The 13802-nt window shown below is 34.5% G+C and overlaps 1 protein-coding gene across 1 annotated transcript in view; it reads right to left on the bottom strand.

The window, feature by feature from the left end:
• CSMD1 (CUB and Sushi multiple domains 1) overlaps positions 1-13802 on the bottom strand; it is a 1211070-nt gene that overhangs the window by 77443 nt on the left and 1119825 nt on the right. The window contains exon 50 of the mRNA XM_040599137.1: positions 8697-8882. Within this exon, the coding sequence (XP_040455071.1) occupies positions 8697-8882 (186 nt within the window). The remainder of the gene's footprint in view (positions 1-8696; positions 8883-13802) is intronic.

Below are 13802 nucleotides of genomic sequence, written 5' to 3'. Positions count from 1 at the left end.
TACCCCAGCAACACTTCAGAAAAGCCATGCTTTACAAGTAAAAACAGACAAACATGTAAATAGAAGATTAGTTTCTTTTATGTTGCGAAAAGAAGGTGATAAATTTTCTAAGTGTTTGTTTTACTTCAGAATTATCACCTCTGATCTTTTGTAAACACACTTTTTTGATCACCACACTTAGTGTAAGATAAAAACATTAGGAGGACTTGTGTAAAAACCCCAAAGTGTAGTGAAGAAATAAAGGGTCTGATTCTCATGTATGTTATAATAAATTTACACCATCTCACCAGGGAAAAGACTAATAAAGCTGACCCCACAAAATTACATACTCTGTAGGCGTCACACTATCTGAGAGGTACAAAGTGATCTTGTCGCGAGTATGAAGATGTGATGAAAGAGACTAGTTCAGGCAATCAGTGAAATACAGGGAAAGTGACAGAAGCAAAATTCCTGTGAAAAATTAGATTTCCACCACTTTTCAGAATACCTTTGATAATGCTAGAATTATACATCTACCTTTTCCAATAGCTATCTTACCCATGGTAAATTCTAGCATCTAGGAAAGGCAGACCTGGCACCACAGCATATTTGTGAAGATATGTAAGAATTTATGAAGTAGAAATCATCTGAAGAACTTCCAAATGACAGATAATAAGATTACATTAAGTTGAAATATTAAAATATTTATTCTTAGATTTTTTCAATATATTTTAGGAAGGATTGCCAGTGTACAATCACTTTGAATCTTAATAGTTCTTCACTTTGGCCTTTATAACAATATTCTGATTAGTTATGAACAGTTTCCCAGGTTAAAGGCAGACTTCCTACTTCCTAATCTAATTAATTTGATACTGATACTAAACTGTGGTTTATAGCTACTCAAAGATTATAAATTATTAACCAATAAACATTTTCTTATTTCTTGTTAAATACAATAAGCATAGTAAAGCACCTCACCTAACACCTTTGACTGAAAATTGTATAGGTCTCAGAAGATAAAATATATTCTAAATAGGTAATTAACACCCCTCCAATTTAACATTTTTGTCACTTCTCCTTTCAAGCAATAGTTTTATAATTTTCTTCAAAGATTAAAGGGTTTTTTTTATTTAGTGTAATAGTAAAAATTTTAGTCTTAACCGTAGGGGTATCTTAAGACACTTAGAGATAAGAGGCTCAGCTATGTCAGAATATGTAAATAAGCCATACAGATGTTTCCTTTCCATACTGTTGTTAGTTACAACAACTCAAATCTAACAAGAATTAGTTCAATAATGTGCTCAACTTTTAGTTTTAACTCTTCATAATGACCAATTCTTTGTAATTTCATTATTCTTTTTAATTGCTTTTCTGGTAAACACAGCACTACACTATTAATAGTTTCCTAGAATCTGAATACCAGAGGACTGACTCTTCCCTTTTACTGTGTTGTCCTTCTGCCTACAAGTCTTTGCTTGTCTTTTCTTATGGCTACATAAGCAAAAGAAAGTACAGCTCAAGCTATTCCAGGAATATCTTGAATACTGTGACTCAATGGAACTATTGCTTCAAGGGGAAAAAAAAAAAAAAAGACAGCTGCAATGTATATGATGGAAAAATATCTCAATTACAAGAGCTTGCTATTATTATTTCCAAATGTAATGGCATCTGATACTTGGTTGCCATTCTTCAGCAGGTAAACAATCACAAAGAAAAAGGAAAGGGAATTTCTGTCTTACTGCATTGTGAACTTATAATGCAATAATGAGAAATATATTGTTTTGTCCTGGTTTCAGCTGGGACAGTTTATTTTCTTCTTTAGTAGCTGGTGCAGTGCTGTATTCTGGGTTTGGTGTGAGAACAGTGTTGACAGCACACAGATAGTTTTGGTTGTTGCTGGGTGATGTTTATACTAAGTCAAGGACTTTTCAGTTTCTTGTGCCCTGCCAGCAAGAGGGCTGGAGGGGCATGGGAATGGGGAGGGGACACACCTGGGACAGCTGACCCAAACAAGCCAAAGGGACATTACGCTGAGTATATAAGCTGGGGTGAGAAGAAAGATGGGGGGACATTCAGATTGATGGTGTTTGTTTTACCAAGTAACCATTATATGCGATGGAGCCCTGCTTTCCTGGAGGTGGTTGAACACCTGCCTGCTGATGGGAAGTGGTGAATGAATCCCTTTTTTGCTTTGCTTGCCCACACAGCTTTTGCTTTACCTATTAAACTCTCTTGATCTCAACCCATGAGTTTTCTCATGCTTCCGACTTTCCCCCATCCCATTGTTGGGGGTAGTGAGCTTGCAGCTGCGTGGGGCTCAGTAACCACCTAGGATTAAACCATGACACATTCAAATAAACCTTTTTGACTAAATTCACTATCAGCTTAAAAAAAAGGTCAGGTCAAAAATGACGCTTGAGAGATCAGTGTGGTTTAAGTTCATAAGTATTAGTAAAATAAGAAGTCAGTAGGAAACCAAATAATCCCATATACCGCAGAATCTAAGAACAATGACCCAAGAACAAAACAGAATCACTTGAGCAAGATGATAGTTTCAGTATGCTAGTAGAAAAAAAAAAAAAAATACCCCACACAGGGTTTAAGTGTTTCTTGACATTCAACATATTTAAATGGGAAAGGCTTCAAAACCTCAAAATAGATGAACAAAAGGATCACATGTTATTCAGCCTCAGTCTGTCAATCCAGTCAGCTATGTCAAGTCTGTGATCAGTCTAAAGTACCTGGACTAATCTAAAATACCTAAACTAATTAACTGTTTTGTTACAATTCATTCTGAAAGTATTAATGTTTAATAAGTACTCTATGTTACATATCAAACCTTGAAAATATACCCCAAAAATTGCTTCCTGACCTCAGGACTTATTAAAGAAAATGTTAAGAAAACTATTGGGTATGATGTTCTGAATGTTCTAGCAAAGAAACACCCCAGAATTGCACAATATCTATGATGAGTTGGTGGTGAATCTTTGCCTGTTTATACTAACAAATTGTTTTTTGCATTTATATAAAACTGATGCTTTATTTTAGAACTATTTATGATTCATAGTTCTATAACTAGACTTATTGAAAATTATAAAAAAGGCTTCTAAAATTTCTAATTATTTTCCAGTTAATTTCTAAATAAAAATCAATGTCTGAACCATCACTGTTACAGCTCAGAACACCATAGCTTCCAAAAATATCTACAGTGAAATCTGCAATATGCAGATTATGGAACAGGAATATTAGCTATTCTTTAAAATGTTTCATATTAGAGACATTAGCATAAACCAATGAAGGATGTGATTTAAATCCTTGAATTAATATTTTAAAGGAGTAATGGAAAAGAGAAATAAAGTTATGCTGTTGTAGGGAGCATCCCAGGCAATTAAAATGTTAGAAAAATTAATTAATCATAAACTCAATTTCCTAGGTTATGTATGCGCTTACTTCTATGAAAAGGAAAGCAAGTAAGAACAGAGGCTAACAAGTTATCCTATTTCAGCAATCTTTTGTTAGCAAACAGATGCTTGTCCAGATCTCAGCACCAACACATACGAAGTACAACCTATATAGGCACATTTTATATGTAATTATATAGAAATATAATATAATATTGTATACATTCATACTTTTGGTTTACAAATTATGGTAGCTAGCTTTAGAGAACTGGTAGGGTACCATGGCATAATAATAATAATAAAAAAATGACATCATTATCTTGCAACAAGCGAACATATTCGGTCTTCTGATCTCATTAAGAGAAACATGGAAGTAAATCATTAAGTTTGCTTTTTTACCCTCTGGCACAATATTTTAAAGCAGGTCTCTAGATCTGGTCAAAAAGCATAGATAATGCACAGAACTGAAAATTCTGCTTTTCATTAGCAGATCTTATTTTAATGCTCTTTTCAGCATATTTCTTAATTCTTAATTCCACTACTAACACAGTGAGGCACCACTCATTCTTTCTAGTTCTTTCAGTTCTTAAGAATAGTCTAAGCCAACTGGTTTTCTATATTATTCAGAGGAAAAAGAAACAACAACACATTCAAGCTATGGACAGACTTTTAACGGCATCAACTAAGAAGTTCAATTGCTGTGGTGGGAGAACCTAAGATTTAGATGAGTATTTTTATTTCATGAAGAAAGTCAGGGTCAAGTGTCCAGAAAATCTCAAACCCTAAGAAAATATATTCAGTGACTCCCCAAAAGATAACTATTCTTATCTGTCATGTTTAGCACATGAAATGTAAAGAGATCATTCAAGTCACAAGGATGTTCAGGAAAAACTGTATACTACTTCTGTTCCCATTTCTATCAATTTTGGCTTTTGTGCCCAAACAAAAAACACATGTACAAGATGAAAAAAAAAACCAAAAAACCCTTCTAGAACACTGAAAAATCTAGATTTCTAAATCAGAGGAACTTCCCAGGAGAAGGAGAAAGATACACAGGAAAACAAGCACACGGTGAAAAATATTTAAAAATATAAATACAAAATGTAAAAACAAAAGTGTCTCAGATGAATGGATTGACCCTCACCAACACCTTCAGATTACTTTGTTTCTTTACAGAATAGTTATGGATATTATTCCAGGCATGAATATCTCTATTCAGTAAATAACTTAGATAGCCAAGTGTGACTCTGGATTGAATTTAAGGAGCAACACATGTAAATTTTGCATTGACAGCTAAGTCCTTTTCTGTTTCCATCTTTCATTTTCTGCATTAGAAAACCTTATGCCTCTGTACTTGGTGATATATATTCTGAAGAAAGTAACACACTAAATAAAAATAATAATTTTCACTAATTATTCACAAACAAAATATAATAGTCATGCTATAATGATGCAATGTTATAAAATAATAGGAAGAGAATATATCATTCAAAGGAGAGGAAGGAAATTTCATTTGTGTTCTTCTCCCTTTGTAATTTATCACTGCAAGTATCAGCATCTATATTTCCATAGTAGCATACAACATTCAAATCATACTGATGAAATGGAAAAGAAAAAAAAAAATCCCAAAACACTGTTATGTCTTTTTTTTTTTTTTTTTTTTTTTTTTTTTAATCTTAGAAGGACGGAAACATGACTTTTCATGAGAGTAACTTAAATATGTATAAAAATTCTAACGATAGGTAAAACTGTTTCTCAGCTAACTATAGTTACAACTTAAAACCTTAAATTTGCCTGTTCATCCTTTGCTTTCTTTTTAAGCATTATCCAGATGATATTAGTAGGCGTAAAAGGTATTACAGGCAGTTTATCTGCCTTACAGTAAGGAAAGAATCACGTAAGCATCAGTGCTTGTCTGTACCTTGAGACTAAAGTTGTTTAATTTATTCAGATTTCTTGGTATATCTACATCTTTTGGATGGGACATTTCTTGGAACTGTGTATCACACTCACTTCTCTGACCAACAGTAATGTACTAATTCAGCAGAAATTTTTTGCATACTTTACACAGTGTTCTGATTCATATGTTGTTTGTAAAGACAGTATTGGCTTGATTTAAAGTACTGCTTGATAAAGACTTTCAAATAGCAATACAGATAGATATCTCTAGTTCCCTTCATGTGCTAGAGATGGCTATGTAGAGTAACAGAAGGAAGTTATCTATTTGTCATTCAATTAAGCTTTCTTAATAGATGTATGTTGATTGGTATTGCATGTAATCAAATACAACAGCCTAATGTCCACGATCCATCTGTGTCTTGCTGTATGACCAGCACGAATCATATTTCTCATGATTCAAAACTAATATAAATACTTTTAATGAAAAGAGTTTCAAACATCTGCCTCAGGCATTATATGATCAGAGATACTTTGCAAAACAAACTGCAATGATTTCAACCTTCATTTTAATAGACCTGGGGATAAATTGAACTCATTTATTTACCATTTACCTTTCAGTGCTATGTTTGCTTCTCAGCAAGTCTGAGCTGTTTCTGTCTCTGCAGACCAAATACATTTATCCTTACAGCAGCAACGCTACAAAAAACAGGTTGTTATGCAGATTATCTAAGCTTTTCTGCACTTTGCAAGTAAGAAATCTTGGGTAAAGCATGCCTACCTCTGAACAGCAATTTATTTTTAAAATATTGACTTTAATACTTTCATGTAGATCACTAGCACTTTAATTTAGCACTTATGGTTTTAGAAGTAATGCATTTCTTTTTTCAAACTGAATAAATTTTTAGAAAAGGAATAAATAAGAGAAAAAAGTGTTATATATATTTGTTTAGAGTACTATAGATACTAATCAAAACTTCTTAATGTTGAAAGTTGTGTTAAATATTAATAATTAAGCTTTGTTTTACAGGGTTACAGGGTAGTCATTGTCTGGTTCAGTTTGATCATTTCAGTAATACGCGATTTATTTATTTTTTCACTGCAGATATAGTGTTATTAATTCAGTATTTTTAAACTCCAATTAGTTTAATTGACCTCTTCCCTCCAAAATATCTGTTCATATTTCTGCTGATTAATCATTCAAGTCATGTCAAAGGAGAGAATGAAGCACAGTTCAGTGCACTGGAGCCCTGCCTTCCCTCTGCACGAGGATCTGAATTTGATCATGTTTGTGTGTTCACAGCTGGTTTTTAATAATCCTCATATAATCTGTGGAACTACTGTGTTCAGTTTAGGCACTGTCCTTCAAGAAAGGTGCAGATCAACTGGAGATTGTCCAGGGGACAATAATGAGACTCACTGGTCCAAAAAGTATGAAGAATGAGAATGGATAGCAGCAAGACAATTATCTCTAAGGAAAAGGTGACTTAGTGCACTGGGTGAAGGAGTCAATGTGTGGGCAGCAGGAAGGGTGCTGCAGGGGTGAAGTCTCTGTGAAGAGGGGCTTGGACTGCTGGACACAGCACGTTCCAAAGGACCTGCCACAGGACACAGTTGAGCACATCAGCCAAGACGTGGCACCTCTGGGAAAGTGTATTTAGGAAAGGGTAAAATACCAGACAGGTAAAGGAGGAGGGAACAAAATGAGTGAGATGTGGCAGAGGGAACAGCAGCGCGTCACAGGAGAAGGAGGAAGAGGAGGTGCTCCAGTCACCTGAGCTGGTATTCTGCTGCAACCCATGGAGATGACCATGTCAGAGCAGATATTAACACTGCAGCCTGTGCTGGGGCAGGTGGATATCTTCTAAAGGAACTGCAGCCAATGGAGGATCTACACTAAAGCAAGTTTATCCTGAAGGACAACAATCTGTGAAGACCCATATTGGACCAGAGGGAAAGTGTGAAGAGGAAGCAGCAGCAGAGAGGAGCTTTTTGTAAACTGACCACAACTCCCTTTCCTTATCCCCCACCACTTGGTGCTTGGAGTGGGGAGAAGAGTCAAGAGCAAAGGAGTGAAGTTGATCCTGGGAATAAGGGGAGGAAAGTGTTGGTTTGATTTTTTTCCTGAAATGTATTTGACCCTATTTTAATTGGCAATACATTAAATTAACTTTCCCCAAGTCAAGTCCTGTGACAGTAATCTCTCTGTCCTTATCTCAACCCATGAGATTTTTCATCCTATTTTTCCCCCTGTCTGGTTGAAAAGAGAGTGAGCAAGCAGCTGGCTGAGGGTATGGCTGCTGGCCAAGGCTAACCTACCACACTGAAAAAACAACAGTATTCAAATACATTAAAGAGAATGAAAGAAGAATAAAATTACTTCTATTTGTCCACTGTGGGTACAGAATGAAACAGTGCATTTACACTAAGAAAACCAGATTCTGGTTATATATACTAGGGAAATAATTACAAGTGGGAAAAAAAAAAGTAAAATACTGAAACAGAGTAATCAGGAAGGTCTTCAAGATTGGGTTAAATGATCATCTGCCAGTAATGCTTAGATCTCTTGAAGTAACTTTCAGTAGTATTTTCTAACAATTGTTTGCTGTCAACTAATTCAAATAAATGAAAACCATTTCACAATCATATATAACTTCACAATTCTTATATTTGTACCATTTTATTTTTTCTTTAAAAATAAGTTGAATTTTACTTTTGTTTGAAAAACTAAACTGCTTTTCAAATTCAGAATCTGGAAAGCACATACACATACTGTTGTTCAGCTCAAGATTCTAAATCAGCTCTCAAAAATTTTAGGTATAGGATTATAGCAATTAATAATTTAAAGATTATGTCCTAATTGGTATTTCAAGTGACATACTCAAAGTCAGCCTCAGGTAATTATTGCTTCCATTCAGTACGAAGACAGGCAATGGTAACCCAATGCAAATGAGAGGCCAAGCCACATGGTATAGGAGTGTGTGTTACACTGGCTAGTTCTGACAGCAGGCAAAAACGAAGACTAAAGGACTTTTATTCAGCTTAATTATCTATATTAGCAGTATTTTAAGAAATATTTTTTGCTTTTATTACTTTAGAAGCGATATTAAAATAAATTACAATCGGTGGTTTTAAATTTTACTGTGAAAATGGAGAAGAGCACATTATTCATAATAACAAAACATACATGAAACTGAATTATCTAATAATTTTAATGCAGAATTTTTTTAAGACGATAAACAAAGGGCTTTTTATTAAAGAAATTTACAAGTGTCTTCTACTTTATTGAATGCTAAATGATTCTATGTTCCTGAATAGCCAGTTCAGGGAATATGTATACATAAAACTTAAACATCAACAGCAAAGATTTTCCTGAGAAAGTTCAAGGGAAATATGCTTGAGAAATACATGCCCACTTACATTTGCAAACAGGTGGCCTCCCTTTGTTGCTCCATAATCCATCTTCTTGACACACTGCTGTTGCTTGTTGACTAGATTCTAGCTTAAAGCCTTCATTACATTCATATATCAGTCTACTGCCCAAAGTAAATTCATTACCTATAACTGAACCATTCCCAGGGGAGTCAGGAATACCACAAGATACAGCTGAAAAGAAAGGGAAAGATAAAGAATTGGTATTTTGTCATATTTTTTAAAAAATATTGTCCCACCACTGAAATAAGAAACATAAATTAGCGATTTTGACATAAGCCATTAATAAAAACTTCAATTAATTTTCCATCTTATTTACAACGTTCCAATAAATGTAACAGCACTTAAAACATTGATAAACACTTTGAAGTGCATCTAAGATAGACAAACATTTTATAAATCACTGTTTTGTTAATCCAATCACTGTAGAGACAGAAATTTCAATATAGGCTCAGGACAAGAGTTTATTTGCTAGTGAGAAAATCAAGAAAGCATCCAAAGTGATTTGGCCCAAGAAGCAATAAACTAGAAAATTCTTAAATGTTTTCTAATAGTCTGCTTTTATTCTCTCAGGGTTTCTTTCATTCCTGCATTACTACAAACAAAACTTTATATTTGTTTGTTCTATACATATAAAACAATGGTATTTAAGAATTCAATTTAACATTTCTTGTCTGATGAGAGAAGCACCTAAATATATGACTAGACAGGGAAGAGTTCTACTGAAGAGCATTATTCAGGTATTTAACACTTATTTACACACCTGATTAATTCATTTCAGAATGCTAAATATTATGTAAATTCAGGTTTATTCATGTTTCATATAATGAAGGAAATTACTTACAGAATTATTTTCACTTTTTTGTTGTTCCTTTAGAATCTCTCTCTGATAAGCAATTATTCTTTCAAGCTCACAGATTTGCTGTCAAATTAGTGACGTTTGAGTAGTATCTAGGTTTTCTTGCTTATTTATTTATTATTTGACCAGAGTTCAGTACAGTTCATTTAACAGTATCTCAAAATATACAATTTTAGGGCAGAGTACAATTATAAAAATATCTATTTCAGTCACTTTTAGGAGAGGTCTCCAAGGCAGGATTGCCTTCTGCCAACTGATTTCTCCCTTGACTTTAGTAATGAAAAGAAGAAAGGCAACTTTTCAGTATCCATTTTTTAAGTTTCTTTTTATGTTATGTTTGATTTTAAAATATATATTTATGCACAGAGATTAACTCTAGGTGCTTGAATAAGTCCATAATGCTGTTAAAGACTTTATATTTTCCCCATGGTGCTTCTGAAGGGAAAGTCATAGTATTAGTTCCTCTGAAAGGATATTTTTTTACACAAAATGGTAACTTGGAGCAGAGAAACCATCACATTATTACCATGAATCTATTTAAAGAGTTCATATAAACCAATGTATGTGTGCACAGAATCACTAGCTGTTTTCAATTCAGCATCCAGTTTATTGCTCTTCAGTAAATACAGTGAACAAAACATAGCTTTGAAGCTTTAATTTCTAAATATTTACCAATGAAAAATGGAGGTTTATGAATGAAAATGTCTTTTATATACACAGTCAATTCTAGGAAGCAATTCAACATTTTAGCAGTTAAAAAGTCCTGTGGGTATTTGTTCCTTTCCCCTTGAAACTGTGAATTTCTATTATTGTAATAAAGTCAGTATATTTCAAAAGAAGAAATGACAGCTTTTGTCTGAAAACTATTAAACAGAGGTGAAAATAAGTGGGTTTTTTAATCTGATTTTTTATTATCGTTTACCCAATTCAATATAAATGATTAATTTCACAACACATCGTCATGGTACCATAAACACAATGCTCAAATTTGTTTTCAGTATTCCCAAGCTGTCACATTTGATGCATTTAAATTAAATACAACACAGTAATTTGCATATGATTATAATGAGGAGAGGTATGCATTATAAAATGATGAATGGTAGTTCATTTCAGTTGTTGCTTCCATCTGGAATCTGTCAAATTGCTAATAGAAGTAGAACTGTAGGAATGATCCAAAATAAGGGCTTCCTTTGTAACAGCTTAAGCAGTGCTGCTTTTAGCAAAATTGAGTATCTCTCCCTCAGTAGGTAAGGGCTGTGCTCCTGTCACTAGAAGGAGCAGCACTGGCACAGAAAAGGGAGAGGTGATAAGGAATGGGTTCTGAAGACCCACACTTACTGCTCTTAATGGAGTTAGAGAAAGTGGAGAAGGAGGATAAAAGCAAGTTCTGCTGCTTCTGGGAGCAGGTCTTTGTATTAGGAGTCACTCCCCACAAGGTGACCACTGCAGGGGCGGTATATTTTCAGGGCTCCGCTGTACTCAACATAGGTACTAATTTTATATAGGTACTAATTATAGGTACTAACATGTACTCACGTTAACAGAGCTGCATCTGGTTCAGCACTCTACCTGCTCCCCTAATAAGCAATTTAATCCTTTACCTACAACTAGAACCAACTCTGACCCTCTGTCACATTACCAGAATTTTATGCAAAATTGCTGAATTGACAGAAAGTTAAACTGTCACTCTGTTTTACTACAACATAAAAATACCTATACATTCTCCTTTTCCAGTCACACTTACTGTGAAATATTTCAGTGTCTCCAGAGCCTTGCACTATGTCCCTCCCTGGCCTCAGTTATTTTTTCCACTTTGTGGCAATACATCCGAATGCTTGATGTAGAATGTAACTGGAATAAGATTTAACTTCTCAACTTTTCCAGGTCTCCTTTCTGACATCAAAACAACAATCTCTGTGTTAAGTGTGTATACATTTAATTGTATAAAACTAAAATACAAAACTATCGGTCTAACCACTCATCCATGTATATGAACATCTATACATACAGGTGGACCTTATTCTAGTTCCCTTTAAATATTTCAGACATTAATTAACTTCAAATAACTTAGTGGTTTCTATGGAGCAAGAAGAATTTATTTTGTCATTTGAGAAGAAACAAAAAGCCTGTTTAGTTCATGTTAGCAGCAAATACTTCTGTTAGCATTTGCTCTTCACCTTTAGTAACAACCTCTCTAGAAACTACTGAAAAGTTCAAGACCGAGTAGTTCTTATGTGCAAGTTTAAAGAACAACAGATGTACAACACTCAGGTCACAACCAGGTGAGCTTATCAGTTATGTCAGCTCTGATGCCACGTCCAGTGTACCAAAGCACCTCAAAAATCTATGCTTACCTGTCACAGTTCACCATTTTTTGTGTGTACCTCAGCCCTCTACTGTCTCTTTGCTCTGCTCCTGCTGAACCCTGTACTGCTACATTGTGAGGTTACTCTCACTGCTGCTTCAGCCACTAATCACAAAAGCAGTTTTGGACTCTGGCTCTGTTCCTGTTACAGTCTGTTTACTTGTTGTTTGCTTCTCCCCCAGAAACTAGGATTAGAAAGAAATATTCCTGTTGCTACTAATTTCTTGATGCTGCTAATGGCTTTTAGAACAGTAGTGTGCAAACAAAACATATCAGCACAGCCAGTTTCACTAAATAGCAAGTACTTTGATGTCTGAAGAAAAGTTAGCTGAAGTAAACTGAAACAGCATATCGTCTTTGGACAGTGGAAACAAGTCACTGCTGTCCCACACCCAAGTATTTTGAAGCTCCCAGCTTCCCATATGATTGAAAAATGATAAAGAATGATGTCAGAAAATCTTCTGACTTGAGGAACCACCAACATGCCTCTTAGGTCAATGACTAGATGAGACTGCCAGGTTCCAGCTGGGAGATGTGCATTCAGAGTATAAAAGATACATAACTCAACCTTAATTGTCTTTATTATCTTGCACAGCAGAAAAATATACTTCCTCCAAAGAACAGGTAATCAACACAAATGGAAAAGCCTTTTAACTACCTAGAAACTGATAGGCAGTTTTAGTCGCTCTTTGATGTTCCACATGTGTTACTGGAATTTACTTCTTACCAAAATCAGTAAATTTAGAGTTTAAAGCAATCCTTTAAAATATCTATACACCTATATAATTTTAAGATGCTAATGTATTATTCATATTTAAAGCATGCAAGTTCACTGCATATAGAAGAGAAGCTGGAGACTGCATTATAGTCAGACACTGAGTTTATTTCCATACACTGTAAAATCCCTAAATTTAATGCACAAGCATTTATCATCTAGTGACCTGTTTCTGGCATTGAACATAGTGCTGAGAAAAAGTATATAAATACCCTAAAATTAAAGGTAGCAAGAGAGGAGGCCCTAAAAGTGGGATTCATAACAAAAAAACTCTGAGTGGCTTATGTCTGTGACATCCAATCAGAAACATCAGGGAGAACCATGCCACAGAAATACTAGTTCTCAGGCTTGGATACATACAAGAATAACAAAGAAACCAAAAGGGCTATGTAGCCATAGGGATGTGGGTGCAAAAACCAGTTGGTTATGAATGGTCATCTAGTCTATTCTCCTATCACAAGCCAAAATTATACTTGACCAGTGTTTATCTAATTTGTTCTTGAAAAACTTCTAATAATGAAAAGTCCATATTCTCCAAAGGGAATATATTCCAGTGTTTCACTAGCCCCTCTGAGAAAAGAAGAAAAAAATAAAGGTCTAACTTCATATCCTGTTGAAATAAACTTAGCTGTAATTTCTCTGTCCAGAAAGGGCATTTATAATTATTTCATTCCTCTTTGGAGCTACTTTTAGCTTATTAGAGGATTGTTACCAGGTTTCCCCTCAAACTTCTGGTTTTTTTAGTCTACAGTAGTATGCTTCTCACTGTTTTGTATTTTAAAATACGATCATAGGTCTAGAGTACATTATGAAAGGAAACAGGGATTTGAAACTCTTAAACTGTGCTACTTACCTCACATTTTTTATTTTAAGACTGGTTGCTAAGAGGGATATTTTTTGCATAACAAGATTCAGCAAAAAGGTAAAAGCCCAAGTTTAATTTCATGCTCAAACACACAGAATAGTTAATTTTATGAAGAAGTTTGGTGGTCCCAGGCTCAAGGTTCTTGAGCAAAATGCAAATGGATCTTTTCAAGCCAGGTCCATAAAAACACTTAATGTCTTCTACCCCAGGTCAGACATGGAATCCTGTTA

Source organism: Falco naumanni, chromosome 6, assembly GCF_017639655.2.
Source record: "Falco naumanni isolate bFalNau1 chromosome 6, bFalNau1.pat, whole genome shotgun sequence".
Taxonomy (NCBI): Eukaryota; Metazoa; Chordata; class Aves; order Falconiformes; family Falconidae; genus Falco; species Falco naumanni.
Note: the sequence above shows the minus strand (reverse complement) of the source record. Positions and strands in the feature narration are given on the sequence as shown.